Source organism: Lacerta agilis, chromosome 7, assembly GCF_009819535.1.
Source record: "Lacerta agilis isolate rLacAgi1 chromosome 7, rLacAgi1.pri, whole genome shotgun sequence".
NCBI lineage: Eukaryota > Metazoa > Chordata > Lepidosauria > Squamata > Lacertidae > Lacerta > Lacerta agilis.
In genome coordinates this window covers 2,353,467-2,370,153 of record NC_046318.1, presented here as the reverse complement: position 1 = coordinate 2,370,153, position 16,687 = coordinate 2,353,467, and the positions used below count along the sequence as shown (strand labels likewise).

Genomic DNA, 16,687 nt, shown 5'->3' with positions numbered 1-16,687 from the left:
AGAAGCATTAGAAATACTTGGTTCTCTTCTACGCTGAAGAGAATTAATTTTTTTAATGGGGTGTCATTTCTGTTTAAACAGCAGGTTCCAGTCATTTTCTTTAATGTGACAGACTTTTGAAAACTTTTTTGTTTTTTGCATTTCCTGTTGCTCCCCAACTGTTGTTTAAATGCAGATTATAACTAAACTTGCTGCAGTAAGGTAAATGTATTTTTAATCATTTCATGTATTTATGGAAGGGTGGAGATTATTTCTTCACGTTTATACTACTACATTAACGTTTGTATTTGAATGAAAATGACTTTTTACTTCATGTGCATTTTCTATGTACATGTTTAACTTCTCCTTTGCCAAACAACCAGAGGTGAACAGTAAGCATGTAACGTACTTAATGAGCATGGATGAAGATGATTCATGATTGCACTGAAGGAAGATATTCCTGTGGGGAAACTACTTGTGCTGCAAAATCCCATAAACCAAACCACTTGTTTATCTGTCATTCCCACTGAGATAGTAATATAATTACTCTCATAATTATCTTCATTAGTGTCAGGAATTAGCTGCAATCCATTCCTCTGCTCTGAGAGTGTTTATTTATTTTTTGTGATATTTCTCCTGGATTTAATCAAGAGGATAAAGGATTCTTAAATTCACAAAGCACTGCTACAGACATCTGTGATGCACTTTTCTGACATTATCTGTGCTAAAATATAGCTTGTTGTCCTTCAGTTCCAGAATCCCTGTGCCCATTCCCTGACATCTGCCCTTCATTACATGGTTCCCGTGCGACCAAGACGACAGATTGTCTATCCTCTGGAAAAACTTGGCATAAATGCTCCAGCAAAAGAGGTCTCTAAGGATCAGGTGGGTAACAGAAGCAGCAGTAAGCAAAAGGCATAGCTCCAACTAAATGTAGGATTTGGCAGATGGGATGACATTACTGTCTTAATGTTGGTGTGCTGCTTCTTAATTATCTTGAACCTGATGTTCATGCCCTTACAGTGTCGTGCTCTGCTATCTTTTTTCAGCATGTATTTCAAACAGAGAATTGCAGCCAGCAGCCTTTAAATTATTCAGAATGTTGATAATAATAATTTAAGTATTTAAAATGTTAAGATTCACAGAATGGATATTTTATCAGACTATTTTATTCTGCAGTTTGATCCTTCCCAGAAAAACAAAGGCATGGGCTTGTAATTCCTTCTATAGTTTTCCCCTTATCAAAAAGGCCATTTGCACTAGTGAAAAAAGCAGTATCTGACTGTGGTCATAAAAGAGCTCTGCTGAACCATAGCAAAGTTCCATTTAGCCCAGCATTGTTTCCTTTCGGTGGCCAAAAACAGGTGCCTCTTGGAAGCCCACAGCCTCTCTCCCAGCAACTCAATGCTTTACCATCTCATCTCTGAGGTTGCTGTATAGCCATCTATCTATCTATTTATTTATTTATGTTTGTTTGTTTGTTTGTTTGTTTGTTTGTTTTACTAGCTATGTATTTGCAGTCAGCACTTTAATAAAAATATATGATTTTGAAAGAAGAGAAAATTCTTGTCGAAAATTATGGCAAATAGCTGGCCATAGACCTATCCTCCATGAATCCCTTTTTAATCCCTTTTTAATCATGTCCCCAGCCCCAACAAGTGAGACGTGGTGTGTGCATTGAGGATGGTGTTGGATGCAGTAGGTGTGCCATCTGTTGCTGTGCATGTAGATCATTAAATCGGAGTCTCTTCATGTGGCTGTTGGACATGGGGGATTTTGTGCCCCCACAGTAGCCCCTTGCACATCTAAGCGTGGAAACCTATTCCTGCACACAGATTCACCTTTCTCTGGATGGGGACATAAAATGGACTCACATTTACAACTGCATTCAGCAATATTCTTTACATTTTTCTCAGTGTGTGTTTTAGTTTCTTAGCTGTTTATTTATATTTCATAAAATCATGTACACTGCTTGATTGTTAAAAAAGAAACACACACACAAAGCAGTTTACAGAAATAGTGTACTGATGCTAATTGGACATGCAGAATTTTTTTAAACAAGGAAAATGGATTGTGTATCTGTTCATTCCCATGTTTAAGTAACAAAGGAAGAAATATGCCAAGATACCTCTTCTTTGTTGATGCTGTCATCTACTTGCAAATCACCTAGAAAAAGATACATAAAGGTTGTTGTATTGGTTTATGATGAATGTCACTTTTCTGACACAAAGAACTTTATAGCAGTTCAAATTTTCCTTTTCATATTTGCTTAATAGATTTTTGGCTTCACAAATCTCAAGTAGCTAAAATGTTTCAAACCGTGCCTCAACCATATAGATTGTGGTTTTAAATCCCCCCATATCTCTGGGAACTTTTTCTCTACTTCTTTACTTTCTGCTACTATTCTATGAAGAAATCTCCTCTGTACTTCTGTTTTCTAATTCGATTCCTTCCTTTCTGTCCCCATTTTTTAGTAATCCTCAGAACCATTACATTTTACATTTTTCTAGCATAATTTCACCCTGCTTTTCTTTTGCTTGCTGTCTCATTTGTGAAGAATCCTCTATTTGAAAACAACTTTTATATACACACACATATCTCTTTCATTTTCTATAGGACTATATATTTATAGTTTTCTCTATATATATTTATTGTTAAAATAATTCCCTGTTTCCATTTTCTCAACACCCTCTTTTCTGATTAGTTCATGATTTTTCAAAATAGGAATCTGTTGTTTGTTTATCTTGGCATTGGACTAAAATCTAATTAAATATTACCATATTTATGCCAAAACAAAATTAAAAAAATCCTTGCAGTAACACCTTAGAGACCAACTAATTTTGTTCTTGGTATGAGCTTTCGTGTGCATGCACACTTCTTCAGAACCATTCTTGATTCCATCCTCCACACATATATACTGTTCTATCGGCTGTTCTGATCCCTTCCACATTACCTTCTCATGTCCCTTTTCTGCTTCTTCCCAGCATGCCTTCATTTAATTCCTGGAATTTCCATAATAGAATTTCTCAGTGACATTTCCCCACCAAATTCCGCTATCAGCCATCTCATTGCTGTCCAGATCTTCTGTCCTAGCTGAGAGAATGTTCACATAGTGCTACTTTGGATTCAAAGGCTCCATGATGGAAGAAAGCCTTTTGCATGCTACACTAAGTTGCTGTTGTTTGAGATTGATAATTATTGTGTGGAAACAATACTTTCTTTGGATTGTATCCAACTAAGTTACACACAGAGTAGACCCTTATTTATTTATTTATTTATTTATCTATTTATTTATTTATCTATTCATTCATTCATTCATTAGATTTGTATTCCACCCTATACCTGTAGATCTCAGGGCAGATCACATTATATAAAAAAAGAAAATACATAATAACAACAAAAACAAAGTCAACCCAATAATCCCCCTTTCCACAACACATTTTAAAAGAAAGTAAAAACAATTCCTTCCAGTAGCACCTTAGAGACCAACTAAGTTTGTTCTTGGTATGAGCTTTCGTGTGCATGTACACTTCTTCAGATATACTGAAACAGAAGTCACCAGACCCTTATATATAGTGAGAGAGTGGGAAGGGGTATTACTCAGAAGGGTGGTGGGAACGGGTGATTGGCTGATAGGGCCCTGTGCTGCTTTGTGAGCCTGGGGTCTGATCAAAGCAGGGCTGGCTTGGGGAGGGCAGCATGAGAAGGATGCAGTAGCCATGTGCCCTTTGATCCTAGTCCCTCGAGGGCAAGGCTGGGTTCAAAGGGTGCATGGCATCCTTCTCTGATCAGATCCCAGCCTTGCAAGCAGCACACACAGGGCTGGCTCAGGGCGGGTGGTGTGAGCGGCGCCCCCCCCCCATAAAATGCACCATAGGCAATCACCCCAGCAGCCCCCCCCCCCACTGTGCCCCTGACAGAAGCTCCTAGAGATAGGGGAAAATATTTTGAAAGGCAGGGTATAAATCTTACAAACAAACAAAAATAAATATTAAAATTAAATTTCTGAATTATTCAGAATTGGACCCTAGCATATGTCAAATAACTTGCCATTTCTCATAGTTGTTCCCCATTCAAAATCTGACCAAATCATTATTGCATGTTGTGCCAGGTTTTTGTTCATCTTTCCTCCATCTGTGCAGCTGGCTTAATTGTATGACCCATTACTTTCTTCTTTTTTTCTTTCCACCCCCCCCCCCAAATTATCAATAACTGTACAAAATCTGTTACCGTATATTGGAATGCTAGTCTGCAACTATTAATATTTCCTTTTTACTCCAGAAAATAAAATAAAAAATATTTAGAGCAATGTATTTTCGCATTCCAATCAGCTAGTTATTCAATTAGTAATGGTTTCTTCATCTGTCAGGACACTGCCAAGGATGCCAAGGAAGGGGGCTTTCTCAAAGTCCATCATATGTCCACAATCTACAGTCCCTGTTTTATTATGATTAATTCTTTGTTGGACTTCTATTTTCTTTCCGTTTCTTTTTAATTTAAAATGTATTGTCTCTCCTCACACTTTTTAGGGAGTTACTGAATTAAGCTATCTATCTATCTCTCTATTTCTCTATCTTTTAAAATTGTAAATAACAACTTCAGCTCTGACCAGTGAGAGGACTAAAACCAGTATTACAGCCAGGGGCAGTCTCACTCACTAGACTCTGGCTCGCTCCTTCCACCACCTGTTGGTCATAATGACACATAAAAAAGTCCCTTGGCACATTGATACAGTGGATACAAATGTGTTTGTTTTCAACATAGGATCATTGCGCATGGGTGAGAAATTAGTACCGGCACCACTCCCTAATAACAGGGTTGCTGCGGTGCCAACTGGAATAAAATGCGGGGGTGGGGGGGCAGTAAGCCCTGCCCTACATGGTCACATGACACGGCACACACCATTAAATGGCAATGCCCATCAATGTTGGGGGGCGAGTTTCCCGGCCCCCTCAAATATTTTAATGGGGGGGACTTAAGAGGAGTTCGCTCCTAAGCTGGGGTGTGTGTCATTCCTGGCTCCATGTCTTTGCTTGCTTGGCTAGGTGTAGCACCTGCTGTGCCTTTTAATGGCATTTTGCCCATGTATCGCACTGATCTGAGCATTAAAGATTTTGGTAGACACTGCAGCCTGAGTTTGAATTCTTCTTTGAGAGGGAGCCAGGAAACTCTCCTCCACAGTGCTTTTTTGGAGGTATTCCTTGTGGGAGGGGCCCCAAAATGGATAGCCTATCGCTTTAAGAAAATGCTAAGAAACTGTTAAGGTTATCTATCTATCCATCTCTGTCTACTATGGATCTGGTCCTTGCAGAGCCGGGCAGAGGCCCAGGCCAGGTAGATAATGTGTCCTCCCTTTTTTTACCCTGGGGATCTCTGAAGTCTTATAAGTAAGTAAGTATATAAATAATAGTGCTTTTTTAAAAATACATAGGGAAAGGATTATTTTAAGTATTTACATTTAAATAATGGTTAGCGATTGTGAATATGCTGACCGAGGCTCCCTTTGGAATCCGAGGCCCGAGCCAAGTGGCCCAAATGACCCCCCCCCCTCTGTTTGGGCCTGTGCACAAGCATTAGCTTATGCATTTTCAGTTTGGCAGTCCAGACCTCACAGGACTCTATATTAGCAGCTCTGCTGCCCATGCAAAGCCTGGGGCTCCCACTATGAACCTGTTTGCCTATTGCTTCTTATCTTATTGGCTGTTCAATTGATCTTTTCAGTAGTCTGTACAGTTCCCCCAAATGAAGGTTGTTTGGAGCTCAACCTTAACTGTTTAACTCTTCCCAGGAAGTAGGGGAAGAGTGGCAGACTCGCCAGCAGGTAGATAAGGGGCAGGTGGGCAGCCAGTGGAGAATAAGCTGCTTTGTGTGCTATAGAAAAGCAAATGTCTTGGTAGTTCAGCTGCCACACAGAAACAAAAGAGGAGTTCAGCCAGTGGCAACTGGTGCCCATTGGGGCTGGTAGGGTGGAGGGCAGGTTGGCCTATGGTAGTTGGAGCCAGTTCCAATGGTAGGCAGAGCCTACTAACTCAGGTTTTATCACCATTTCTCTACCCTTGCAATGAACACTTCAACAGTGCAGAAAGATTCCACAAGATTTTATATGTTTATATGCTGTTATACTTGATTGGTGGGAAAAGGTGTGACCTCTGCCATCCTTTCCAGCCATCTCTGTCCTCCAGCTAAGCCTCCATTGCAGGTTGAGAAAGGACAGGCTTAGGGATAAAGTGGTGCCAAGGGCACATAAGCAGCTCATGTCCCATAGATGTTTCTATAACTAGGCATGTTCATTGTTTTCTCTCTTCTTAATCTTATGAGATGTGGATTAATTGCTTCTGTCCTGTCCTAATCCTTTTTTCCTAGTTATTTGCCCCATGCTGTCATCTTTCTGGTTTGCAAATAGTTCAGTACTTAAATAAAATAATAAATAAAATCCAGGATTCTTTTAATCAACAATTGTTCTATGGACATCATTGCTAATGCGTTGAGGCTCTCTTTGGAGACAGTGCTTCTCAATAAAGCTAATTTTGCTCCTTTAGTAGACATAAGAGTGGTCACTCTACCTGTCAATGGCTTCACTTTTTCTGCAAAATGTTTCTTCTGTGGATGCTTTGGTGGCCTCCCCAGTGATCCTGATGGAAAGCAGCCCCATAGACCCTTACAACAAGCAGGTGGAGGCAGCCCTCCAGAAAGATCTTGAGGCAAAGGTAGCTGTTCCAAGCCTCTGTCATGAACTCGGCACCTACCAGTCTGTGGTTATGTGGGCCAATGAGTTGGGGAAAAGGGATGGTATCCCCAAATCATTCAAGGGGAGTTTTTAAAAGATATTTTAGTTGGCATCTACTATGGCAGACTCTTCCCTGAATGTGCCACAGTTCAGGGGTCTGTCAGCCAATTCTGTGGGGCACCGGAATATTTGGCTGTGGAAGTGGGCTGTAGACCCAGATTCACAGGCCATGCTAGTCACCACTCTGTTTTGGAGATGGTATTAGTAGAGTCCTGAGATAAGAAAAAGTTGCTCCCCACAGAACCACTTTTTGCTCCCATGTGAAGGTTTCAAGGCATTTTAGAACTGAAAGAGCACTCATCTGGGCATGCAGGATCTCAGTCACAAAAGCCTCCATATTCATCACAAAATAAAATAAAAAAATTCTTCAAGTAGCACCTTAGAGACCAACTAAGTTTGTTCATGGTATGAGCTTTCATGTGCATGCACACTTCTTCAGATACACTGAAACGGAAGTCATCAGACCCTTAAATATAGTGATGGAGCGGAGAGGGGTATTACTCAGAAGGGTGGTGGGAACGGGTGATCAGCTGATAGGTGTGGAAAACATGTAGACGACTGTTAATTTTTACAGGGAAAGGAAAGGGGTGAGATGGCTAAAGATAGCTTTGTCATGCATAATCAGATAAGAATCCAATGTCTTTGTTCAGACCAGGTTTCTCCACGGTTTTAAGTTTGGTGATTAGTTGCAATTCAGCCACTTCTCTTTCCATTCTATTTCTGAAATTCCTTTGTATTAAGACAGCTACTTTGAGATCTTTTATAGAATGTCCTGGGAGATTGAAGTGTTCTCTTACTGGTTTCTCTGTCTTGTGATTCCTGATATCAGATTTATGTCCATTTATCCTTTGGCGTAGGGTTTGGCCTGTTTGTCCAATATAGAGAGCTGAAGGGCACTGTTGGCATTCGATTGCATACACAATGTAGGAAGTTGAGCAATTAAATAGTCCTGAGATGGTATGTTTGATGTTGTTGGGACCAGTAATGGTGTTGTCCAGGTTTATGTGGCAGCAAAGTTGGCATCTGGGTTTATTCATCTTTAAGTTCACAAAAGGAACTCAGCCTGACAGCAAACTTGCACTGGTGCATGGGTCCGTTGGGGGCAGATTACTGCACTTTGCCCACATGTGGAAGAGGAGATGGACAAGTGCATTTTGGACACAATGTTGGCTGGATATTCTCTAGAGTTCACTTGTTTGCCAATGCATAGCAATCCAGAAATCCACAAACCAAAAGTCTTTTTAGAAGGCAACCCAACATTTGTTATGCATCAGAGCCATAGAGTCAGTAGTACAAAAAATTGGCAACAAGGGCAGTTAGTTTTCAGGAAAATGAAGTGGAAATTGGGTCGTTTTCAGATCAGCTGAAAATAATATAGAAATCCAAATGAGCTGAATGGGACTTACTCCCTGATACATGTGCTTATGAGTCCAGCCTTTTAGTAAAGTATCAATCTATGATATTGTAGATGAGATCATGTAAAACTAAGTATGGTTCAACAGTACAGTTTTAATTTACTGATAGCAAGGTAGAGAGTCACGAAGAGTCGGACACAACTGAACGACTGAACAACAACAAAGGTAGAGAGTGATTTTCCAAGAAGTAACTGTTGCTCAAGATTCTGTTGTACGTGAGTAACAAATTGCTAATGATTTGTGTAAAACATGCATGGATGAAAACCCATTATTTATTCTGCCATCACTTGTTCCATGTAGTTGATGATTTTATAGCACTAGCAGTCATGCAAACACATTTGTTTCGAGCTGATGGCTGATCATAAATTTTCTCACTGTAAATGTCAGCAGGTTTGTGTATTGCTGCCATTACATCTTGTCTGGAAGCCTGAGCATTATGCAATTATGAGGAGGCAGCAGATGGCATCATTAACAAGAATGCTCTGAATGTTTACCACTTATGTGCATGTGTGAAATTAAAAGTAAGGTGACCTATCTTCACTTTGAAAGCATGATGTCAGTAGTATACAGGTGTTAATGTTGTTTTCCATAAACTGGAATATTCATTCTGGCCTGCAAAGCTGGTTCTTTCTTCTTTAACCTTTAGCACAAATCTTGTGGGTTGATACCATGCTGAGTGTGATGAGAGCTGTTTGGAAAGGCGAGATAAATATTATTCTTCAAATATTAATACTCGGCAATACCCCCAAAGCAAGATGCACATTTCTGTTTATTTCCCATTGTTGCTATTCAGTTGTGCTGTGATTATTAATTTAAGTATAAAATCTGGAGGCTTAATTATATGGCACACCAAGATAGAATTTCAAAACTTACTCTATAGCAGTTCTGAAAGGAGAAACATATCTTTGTGCATTTCTGTTGTCTTATGTGCATGCACAGTAAAGATAGTGCGGTCATCCACACTGTTGTTTAATGTGAATAGTAAGTTTCCTGTACCTCCATTGATTATCCGTGATGTTCTCCTCCAGATCACTGCCTTCCCACACTTCCTTCTCCCTCAGTCCAGATTTTCTCATACTAGGAATACTCTGAAAAAGAAAAAGTAGAGTATGAGAAAATCTGGATTGAGGGAGGGGAAAGTGTGAGAGGGCAGTGATTTGGAGAACATAATATGGACAACAGAGAATTAATGAAGGTACAGGAAGCTTACTATCCACATAAAACATGACCCCACTATCAGTGGGGTTCTGTGATTTAATCCTGCTTTGAAAGTATGGAAGTGTAGTTGTGTTACAGAATTTATAGGCCTGGGGGAACTGCAAGGTATTGTGATGGAACCAGAGGCTGGTCTTGACAAGCCAGGCAGCCTGCTGAGTTTTAGCACATTAAATCTCAGCAAGTGTTTTCTGGGACCCAGCTGCGAGTGTTTTGCAGAGGTGCAGCAGGAGCTTTCCTGGGTTAGACTCAGAACAGAAGCTCTTTCAAAATTAAATGCTTATCAAATGGAAATGTCTGACATTTGAAGACACAATATTACGGGCTCAGAGCATCAAAGTGTTAGATTGAATTTAAGTATGTAACAACATTAGCTATGCTGAAGTGGATTTGAACATGCCTTTTGAGGAGCAAAAGGTTTTGTTTTAATTTTTTATAACAAAAAACATTGAATATTGTGTTGGAATGTGTGTGATCGTACACATTGAATTAAAATTTGTGACCTTGCATGCAAAATCACATTTTACCAGTTTTCTGTATGAAAGTATCCAGCGCCTATCAAAAATAATATTTCATGCAGAGTTTTTGAAGTAAAGTGGGAAAGTTCTTAAAACACTGTGGTGTTCTTAAAGCATTGCATGTAATAAGTGTAGTTCTGGGCCTGGGTACGTCACTGCTGTCTCCATGAGGAGGTGCACAGGTGTCTTGATGCCTCTTGAGGATCAGCATGGACTTGAACTTGGAGGAGCAACACAGAGTGTTGAGGCTTGTCTCTTTTTCAAAAATATAAAACAAAATCTCCCTTGGCCACTTTGTAAGTTGAAGGTAAGCGACAGGCAGTCCATGCCCAGCAGACAGACAGTAGAAAAAGGACCTTTCCCCATTTCTAATCTTAAAAAAACAAAACATTTTGTATAGATTGTCAGATGCTCTGAAAGTAGTGCACAGATAACCTCAATAAGTTTTCAAGAAGGGTTGGAGAAAGGGTCCCTTCCTCACAGCCTGAAGGGGATGAATGAGTCTCTTTTTCTTTCTGATGAGTGAAAGAAGGGGGGGGGGACTCCTTGTATGCCCACTACTTACCAGTATGGGGTGTATGGGATATTAGGGGAGGGATAGTGGGAGACACGTTGTACTCCTTCTGGGATAGTTGGTCCAACCTGCACTCTGCTCTCACCTGTGGTTCCTAGAAGTTGTTAGCTTGTGAAGCAGCTTTATCCCGGGAAACAGCTTCAACTGGCTGGCTGAACCAGGTGAAAGTAGCCAATGGGTCTCAAATCCTCTGTGAGTTAGGGACACCCCTGCATGTGAAGACAGGCTCTGTCAGATTGAGTGAACAAGACCAACAGTGGGTCTAGAAGGCTGTTTCTGCACATGCTGTAGAGGGAAGTGAGGGGCAAATGGGGCTCATCAACCTGGGAAGGTAGCCCATCTAGGAGAAGGAAAACTCTGATCCTAAACCTTCCCTGCCTTGCAGGATATCATCAGATGATGAAAAAGCTAAATCCAGAGTGGAATCCCTAAGGCAGTTGGATGGTGTTATGTATGCCTCCTTCTGGCAACTCCTGCAACCAAGCTGGTGCCAAACATATTGCTCTGCTTTCCTTTGGACCACATCAGTGAGGCCAAGAGAAGGGTCTTGTCGTCTGGGCTGCCCAAGACTTTCATATACACTGCCCAGTCTTGCACCCCAGGGAGGACACTTCAGTGTTGCTAACGCAGCAGTTTGACTTCACCCCCAGAGGTGCACTCGATTGTCTTTAAAGACAGGTGGATGTCAACAAGAAGTGGTGATGCCTCCTTTGCTGCCATTGGCTTAGCTGCTCTTACATCAAAGTGTGACTGAGCAGGCAAGTGCTTCTTCAAGGTAGTAGCAGCTTCAGAAGGCAGGGTATGAATAAAAAGAAAGTGTAGAGGATACAGCAGACCAAGAGAACAGGAATGGAGATATTGAGGAGATCAAGGGCCCAGACATGAGATGAGTCTCCTCTTGTAGAGAAAGGCAGGGCAAAATTCTCAGATGAGTAAGAGTAAAAAAAATGCTAGGAGACTGACAGAAGTGGGGTAGATTAGAGTAGCCCAGGGGAATTAAAATGAACGAGAAAATGGAAAGTGGGAGATGAAGAAGGAAACTGTAGATGGGCAGTTATCAATGGAGGGTAGAAGAAAGTGAAAATAAGTGTTATATGTAGGATAGGCAATTACTGGTTCTGTCTGAGGTACATGTATAGCAATACAATGCTGCTCCCCAGTAGGACAATCCAGAGGGAGTGAAAAGTGACTCAATCATGTGGTTTCCATGGTTACTGCATAGCTTGCTAACTGACCTCCTGCTGCCATCTTGAAGCCAACTGGCCTGAAACAACACAGACTTGAAAAGGGTTCCTGCTATATTCCATCACCTAACAGACTTCATCTTCTATTCATTTATTGGATGTGTGTATGCATCAGTACTGTCTTGGGGAAGCTATGTTCCATATAGTAGGATACTCAGAGACAACACACTCAGAGTGGCTACATTAGTAGTGTATTCAGTGATCCATTCTTGCACATCAGACTTACTTGCAGCCAGCAATTCTGTCAACCATCCATTGTATCACAAGAGTCTGAACAAGGGGGATACAACAGTTTTTGTTTATTTATTCTTTCTTGCACCTCTAATACTGTATGTTCTTCTTTTAAAAGAGAATGAAATAGAAGATGCCATAACAGCATTTTTCAGGCAGATTCACTGTTGTAGAAGCTCAGAATGGGTGTTATAGAACTGGAATTAGCAGGTGGTTGGTTATTTGTATGGCAAGCAGTTCTACATTAAATGCCTTACCAAAATTTTTTTTTAAGGTATTTAAGCAACAAATAAATATTTATAGTTTGATAGCAATGTATCTGCACCGATCATGGATTTGGCTTCATAAATGTATGGCCAGACATTTTGAATTGCAGAGGAAATTCTCTGAGATTCATAAGCTCAAGTGAATATTTAAAAGGAGGTTGGATGGGATGAAATACACAAGATTTAACTTGAGTCAGCAGTTTACATCCTCCCTCCTCTTACATTTCTGTAACTTGGGATGCAGTTTACCTCTTTTCTGGTTGAAAATTAGAACTGGGCTACATGTTGTGCCCATGGTGGAGTTGTCCCCCAAAACTCAGCCTCCCTGCCATCATGTCTAGGATGACTTGAGTAGCATCTCACAAGATTCCCAGCCATTGCACTGTTAGTTTGGGGATATGTGTTGCATGTGGACTCCTAGATCTTGTGGCAGATCTCTTAACATTTTTGTCTCTTTTCTTTTTGCATTGGGACTTCTTTTAGCATAGAGGACAAATGGTTTGTTTTAGATACCTTTCTAAAAAAAACCTTATTTGGAAGAGACAGCCCAAAAGTTAATATGCATTTGGGGCATAAGAAAAGTGGAACACAAACAATATCTTGATTTAAATCTTGCTCATTGTGCTAGAGGAAGGAAGTAGTTAATGCTGGAGACACTAGCTGTAGTGACATGTGAGATTTGTAGTATGCCCATGGGTTTGTGAAATAGTGTGCCTCTTCCCTAAAGTCCTGTGTACGCATTTGAAGTGGAGGTAAATTGTTACTTAAAATAGATGGCGTTGACTTGCCTCATGCAAAAGTGATCCTTGAATTTCACACCAGAAATGCCCCCCTTTGCCAGCAACTGCCAGAGAAGTAACAGGAGAGCACTCTGCCCCCCCACGTGGAAACAATGTGACAGGTGGCCACAGTAGGAATGGCTAAGTTCAACACAACGCCTAGTGCTTGTATTCACAGATAATAAATCTTGCTCTGTTGCATATTAGTTAATGATTACTTGTTCAGGGCTCACAGGGAATTGGGGTAGCCTTCAAAGGAAGGGAAATGGAAAAAATACATCTTGTTTATCTTTCCCCTTCTCTTGAATCCTTCTACCATTGTGCCATGTAGTACAAAACTTACTTAAAATAAATACAAAATACTCAATAGTGCTTTATTGACATGTGACATGGGCATCTAGTTGGCCACTGTGAGAACAGAATCCAACAGGGCAAAATTCTTGATCCTGTGCATACTTATGTAGGAGTAAATCCCATTGCATGGAGCAGGCATTAGATTGCTATGCTAGCTTCAGTAGTACATGCATGCCGTTTGTGAAGAATGAAGCAGACTTGCAGTCATTTTTCTTCAGATGGCCTGAAGCAGATTAAAGAAGTAAACCCCCATACTAACCTTTTATTAATATTTTTGTATCCCAAAGTGGCTCAGATCAATTAAAAAGCTAGAGGGTTGAAGTGCTGCCATAAGACTTACTGTCACGGCATTCTAGCTTCCCAGCCCCATATGGGGGAAGGGAGTTCCCGGCTAACTCAGAGAGTACACAGCTCTGCTAACCCTTACCCTTAGACCAGGCATGGCCAAGCCTGGCCCTCCAGCTGTCTTGGGACAACAACTCCCACCATCTCTAGCTAACAGGACCAGTGGTCAGGGATGATGGGAATTGTAGTCCCAAAACAGCTGGAGGGCCAAGTTTGGCCATGCCTGCCCTTATACCTTTCTGCTGCCTCCAGGTAAGCAGTTATTTGCTGCAGTGCTGCTTTTTCCCAATTACCGTAGCCTAAAATGTTTCATGCTCTGGTCCATGGGGTCACAAAGAGCCGGACACGACTGAACAACAACAACAAAATGTTTCATGAGTTTCCCTAAGAACAACTCAAAAGTAGCATGTAAGAGCCTCTAGACTAGGGTTTTAAAAAGCTAAAAGTTTACTTTAAAGATATAAAAAGAAGGTAGTTCTTAGGAAGAAGGTTTAAACCCAAGAAAAGTTATGTGCACACAAAGGAATCTCCCCAACTTTGAGCAAAAGAACAAAATCCATCCATTTTCTCTATCTAGACATGGTACGTTTAGTAAGGATTGCCATTCATAAACTTAGTACCAAAGCAAGACACTGACAGATGTAGTCTGTGACTCATATGCCCCACAATCAAGATTCAGTGAGGTTCTTGGGTATTAATTCCCGACTGCATACAGACTGTACATGACCCATGCATCTTCAGTGGGTTTTCCAGCTCCCACTTTGAACCCGGACAAGCCACCCCATAACCCTCAAACAAACCTATACCCCAGGTTTCTATTTTTATGACATAGTACAGTCTTCATACTTACAAACTAAAAAGACAAGACATGCAAGGGAAGTAACAGGGAAAGATAGAGAAGGGCGATCAGTTTTTCAAGGTCAGAACGAAGTTATAATTTAGAAGCAGGTGTTTTTATCTTATGGGGTTATGTTGATTTTCCTTTCCTGGTGTTCTTGATGGCTCTTGTCCACCCTCGAAACAAAATAGAAAATTCTTTCCAGTAGCACCTTAGAGACCAACTGAGTTTGTTCTTGGTATGAGCTTTTGTGTGCATGCACACTTCTTCAGATACCCTATTACATTTTATAGCATTTATTGTCCACCCTATTACATTTTATAGCATTTCAACTTAAAATCTCATAGTCTTTTTCCTTATTTCAGCATTTGCAGGCAGTCCAGCAGTCCTGTCACTGACCCCTTCTTCAGATACCCTACAGTTACTCCCAGCAGTTCTGTCCCATTATAACATCTACCTAGAAGGATGAGATGGTAGCAGCGGCTTCTTTTTAAGGCCCCCTGTACCTCCTCACTGGCTGATAAAGAAGCAGCATTGGAGTCAAGAGACTGTAGCCCCTCAAGCCTTTGCCCTTCTCTTTCTCTCCCCAGAAAACCACTCTCCTTCCTCTGTTCCTGCCTCTGAGCTCCATGAGCTCTTCTTTAAGAGTAGCAGCTGCTCCAGGCCTTGCCATTCTCTAGGCTGGGCCAGCTGAGTGGCAGCAGCTCTGACTCCTGTAGAGGCTGGATTGGTGTCTCTTTCATGGGGCAGCCATTTAACGGAGCATATATTCACTGCATGTCTACACAACTGATCACTAATGTTAACTATCAACACACGCACACACAAATTCCTGATAATTGTGTTTCGTATGAGTGCTAAGAATTTTGTTAGAGATCTCTTCCCACTCAACAACAATTCAGAGTTCCCAAGGAAGAAGGAAGAATTAAACTAGTATGTCTGCAGTGCCACTGTACCTGAAATATATCTTTTGAAATTACTAGGTATGTAATCATCAAAGAATGTTGTAGAGCATATAAAGGAATATTTTTAGGGACACCACTTGACTGATACTAGTCGCTGACATTGGCCACTGGATGTCATGATTGCACTGCAAAAGTATTATCAGAGGAAGAACGTATAAAAACGTATTTTAAAAAATCTTAAAAAGAACACACATTTAAATTGTTAACACTTTTATCTTCAGGAATATGTTTCCTTTATTTGGATTCCATATTGGAATTTTGTTGTTTTTCAGGCCAGCGAAGTGAGTTCACAGAATCCAGTTTTTAACTCTGATTAAAACTTTAGAGCAGCTCCAAGCACTAGCATCATTGTGGGCAACAGCAGTGTCACACCTAGAATCATAGAATCGTAGAGTTGGGAGGGACCCTATGGGTCATCCAGTCTAACCCCCTGCAATGCAAGAATCTCAATTAGATCATTCAAGACAGATTATAAAACAGACCTCTGCTTAAATATCTCCCAAGGAAGGAGAGTCCACTACAGATGTAGCTGTCGAACAGCTCTTACTGCCAGAAAGCTCTTCTTGATGTTTAGTCTGAATCTCTTTTCTTGTAACTTTAATCCATTGGTTTGTGTCCTACCCTCCGGAGCAGGAGAAAACAAGCTTGCTCCAAGTTTATTATTATTATTATTATTATTATTATTATTTGTACCCCGCCCATCTGGCTGGGTCTCCCCAGCCACTCTGGGCGGCTTCCATCAAATATTAAAATACATTTAAAATATCACAGTTTTAAAACTTCCCTAAGCAGGGCTGCCTTCAGGTATTTTCTGAATGTCAGGTAGTTGTTTATTCCCTTGATCTCTGATGGGAGGGCGTTCCACAGGGTGGGCACCACTACCGAGAAGGCCCTCTGCCTGGTTCCCTGTAGTTTTGTGACAGCCCTTTAGATATTTGTAGATGGCTATCATATCTCCTCTCAGACCCCTCTTTTCCAGGCTAAACATACCCAGTTTGCTCAACTGTTCCTCATAAGGCTTGGTTTCCAGACCCTTGATCATCTTGGTCACCCTCTGCACACATTCCAGCTTGTCATTATCCTTCTTAATTTGTGGTGTCCGGAACTGGACACAGTATTCCAGGTATGGTTTGAAAATACAGGCAAGATCAAGGCTTTTACTTCCCTTGATGTGGAC

At 40.9% G+C, this 16,687-nt stretch overlaps 1 protein-coding gene across 1 annotated transcript in view; it reads left to right on the top strand.

The window, feature by feature from the left end:
- CFAP61 (cilia and flagella associated protein 61) overlaps positions 1–16,687 on the top strand; it is an 89,910-nt gene that overhangs the window by 19,907 nt on the left and 53,316 nt on the right. Inside the window, exon 8 of the mRNA XM_033154125.1 lies at positions 730–864. Within this exon, the coding sequence (XP_033010016.1) occupies positions 730–864 (135 nt within the window). The remainder of the gene's footprint in view (positions 1–729; positions 865–16,687) is intronic.